At 58.1% G+C, this 2,500-nt stretch overlaps 1 protein-coding gene across 5 annotated transcripts in view; it reads left to right on the top strand.

The window, feature by feature from the left end:
* Positions 1-2,500, top strand: part of zc3h3 (zinc finger CCCH-type containing 3) — a 32,085-nt gene that overhangs the window by 1,627 nt on the left and 27,958 nt on the right. For all 5 annotated transcript variants that reach the window (XM_055165320.1, XM_055165318.1, XM_055165319.1 and 2 more), the window contains exon 3: positions 1,590-2,071. In XM_055165320.1, the coding sequence (XP_055021295.1) occupies positions 1,590-2,071 (482 nt within the window). The remainder of the gene's footprint in view (positions 1-1,589; positions 2,072-2,500) is intronic.

The following is a 2,500-nucleotide window of genomic DNA, read 5'->3' as shown; positions in this document are numbered from 1 at the left end:
GGCACCTGACACACACGAGGGCACCTGACACACGCACGAGGAGGGCACCTGACACACGAGGAGGGCACCTGACACACACGAGGAGGGCACCTGACACACAGGGAGGGCACCTGACACACATGAGGAGGGCACCTGACACACACGAGGGCACCTGACACACACGAGGAGGGCACCTGACACACACGAGGAGGGCACCTGACACACACGAGGAGGGCACCTGACACACACATGAGGGCACCTGAACACACGGGAGGGCACCTGACACACATGAGGGCACCTGACACACACGAGGAGGGCACCTGACACACACGAGGAGGGCACCTGACACACACGAGGAGGGCACCTGACACACACGAGGAGGCACCTGACACACACGAGGAGGCACCTGACACACACGAGGAGGGCATCTGACACACACGAGGAGGGCACCTGACACACACGACACATGAGGGCACCTGACACACATGAGGAGGGCACCTGACACATGAGGGCACCTGACACACAGGAGCACCTGACACACAGGAGGGCACCTGACACACACGAGGAGGCACCTGACACACACGAGGAGGGCATCTGACACACACGAGGAGGGCACCTGACACACACGAGGAGGGCACCTGACACACACGAGGAGGGCACCTGACACACATGAGGGCACCTGACACACATGAGGGCACCTGACACACATGAGGGGCACCTGACACACACATGAGGGCACCTGACACACAGGAGGGGGCACCTGACACACATGAGGAGGGCATCTGACACACACATGAGGAGGGCATCTGACACACACATGAGGGCACCTGACACACATGAGGGCACCTGACACACACATGAGGGCACCTGACACACATGAGGAGGGCACCTGACACACATGAGGGCATCTGACACACACATGAGGGCACCTGACACACATGAGGAGGGCACCTGACACACATGAGGGCATCTGACACACACATGAGGGCACCTGACACACACGAGGAGGGCACCTGACACACACATGAGGGCACCTGACACACACAGGGAGGGCACCTGACACACACGAGGAGGGCACCTGACACACACATGAGGGCACCTGACACACATGAGGGGCACCTGACACACACGAGGGCACCTGAACACACACGGATGCACACAGGAGGCACCTGACACACACAGGGAGGGCACCTGACACACACGAGGAGGGCATCTGACACACACGAGGAGGGCACCTGACACACACGAGGAGGGCACCTGACACACACATGAGGGCACCTGGGCACCTGACACACATGAGGCACACACATGAGGGCACCTGACACACACGGAGGCACCTGACACACGAGGGCACCTGACACACACATGAGGGCACCTGACACACACGGGAGGGCACCTGACACACTGACACATGAGGGGCACCTGACACACACATGAGGGCACTGACACACACATGAGGGCACCTGACACACATGAGGGCACCTGACACACACATGAGGCACCTGACACACATGACACATGAGGCACCATGACCACACACACACACATGAGGGCACCTGACACACACATGAGGGCACCTGACACTAAAGTCTTTCTTCTGTGACTTTCAGCCCAAGTCCTTCTGAAGTCCGGACTCCCAGCAGGTCTGGATCCGGCCGGACTCTGGTCTCCAGGCACAAACTGAGACGGATCGGCTCTGGACCCGTCAGAACCCCCAGAACCCCTGGTGCCCTCGGAACCTCCAGAACCCCCAGAACCTCCAGAACCAAGGAGCTGGTGTCAGTGTCGCGCCACAAGCTACGGAGGCTCAGTCCTGGTCTGAGCAGCTGCAAGGTCCAGTCCAAACCTGAGACTAAGTCTGGTCCACAGTCCGGTCCACAGTCCGGTCCACAGTCCGGTCCACAGTCCGGTCCACAGTCCGGTCCACAGTCCGGTCCACAGTCCGGTCCACAGTCCCGTTCAGCCAAGTCCAAGGAGCTGGTGTCGGTGTCCAGGCACAAACTGAGGAGGATCAACCCTGGACTCTCCAAATCCCAGAGCAGAACCAGCCCCAGAACCAGCCCCAGGAGTCCAGAGACCAGGACTGTGCCAGGTGAGTCCAGAGACCAGGACTAAACCAGGACTGAACCAGGACTGAACCAGGACTGAACCAGGACTGAACCAGGTGATTCCAGACACCATAGAGTGTTAGAGACCTAAGACAAGAGCACATTTCACATGAGAGGGCCCTGCAGGTGTTCAGAGCCCTGCAGGTGTTCAGGGCCCTGCAGGTGTTCAGGTTATTTTATTTTTGTCCCAAATCATTTTACAGAACGTCCAGCAGAGGGAGCTCCCTGACCACGTTTGTTTCATTAAACCAGGTCTAAACCAGGTCTAAACCAGGACTAAACCAGGTCTAAACCAGGACTAAACCAGGACTAAACCAGGTCTAAACCAGGTCTAAACCAGGACTAAACCAGGACTAAACCAGGACTAAACCAGGACTAAACCAGGTAAACTAAACCAGGACTAAACCAGGTCT

This window comes from Boleophthalmus pectinirostris, unplaced genomic scaffold (assembly GCF_026225935.1).
Source record: "Boleophthalmus pectinirostris isolate CB_2022bp ecotype Guang Dong unplaced genomic scaffold, ASM2622593v1 HiC_scaffold_7, whole genome shotgun sequence".
NCBI lineage: Eukaryota > Metazoa > Chordata > Actinopteri > Gobiiformes > Gobiidae > Boleophthalmus > Boleophthalmus pectinirostris.
This window is presented reverse-complemented; position numbering and strand designations above follow the sequence as displayed.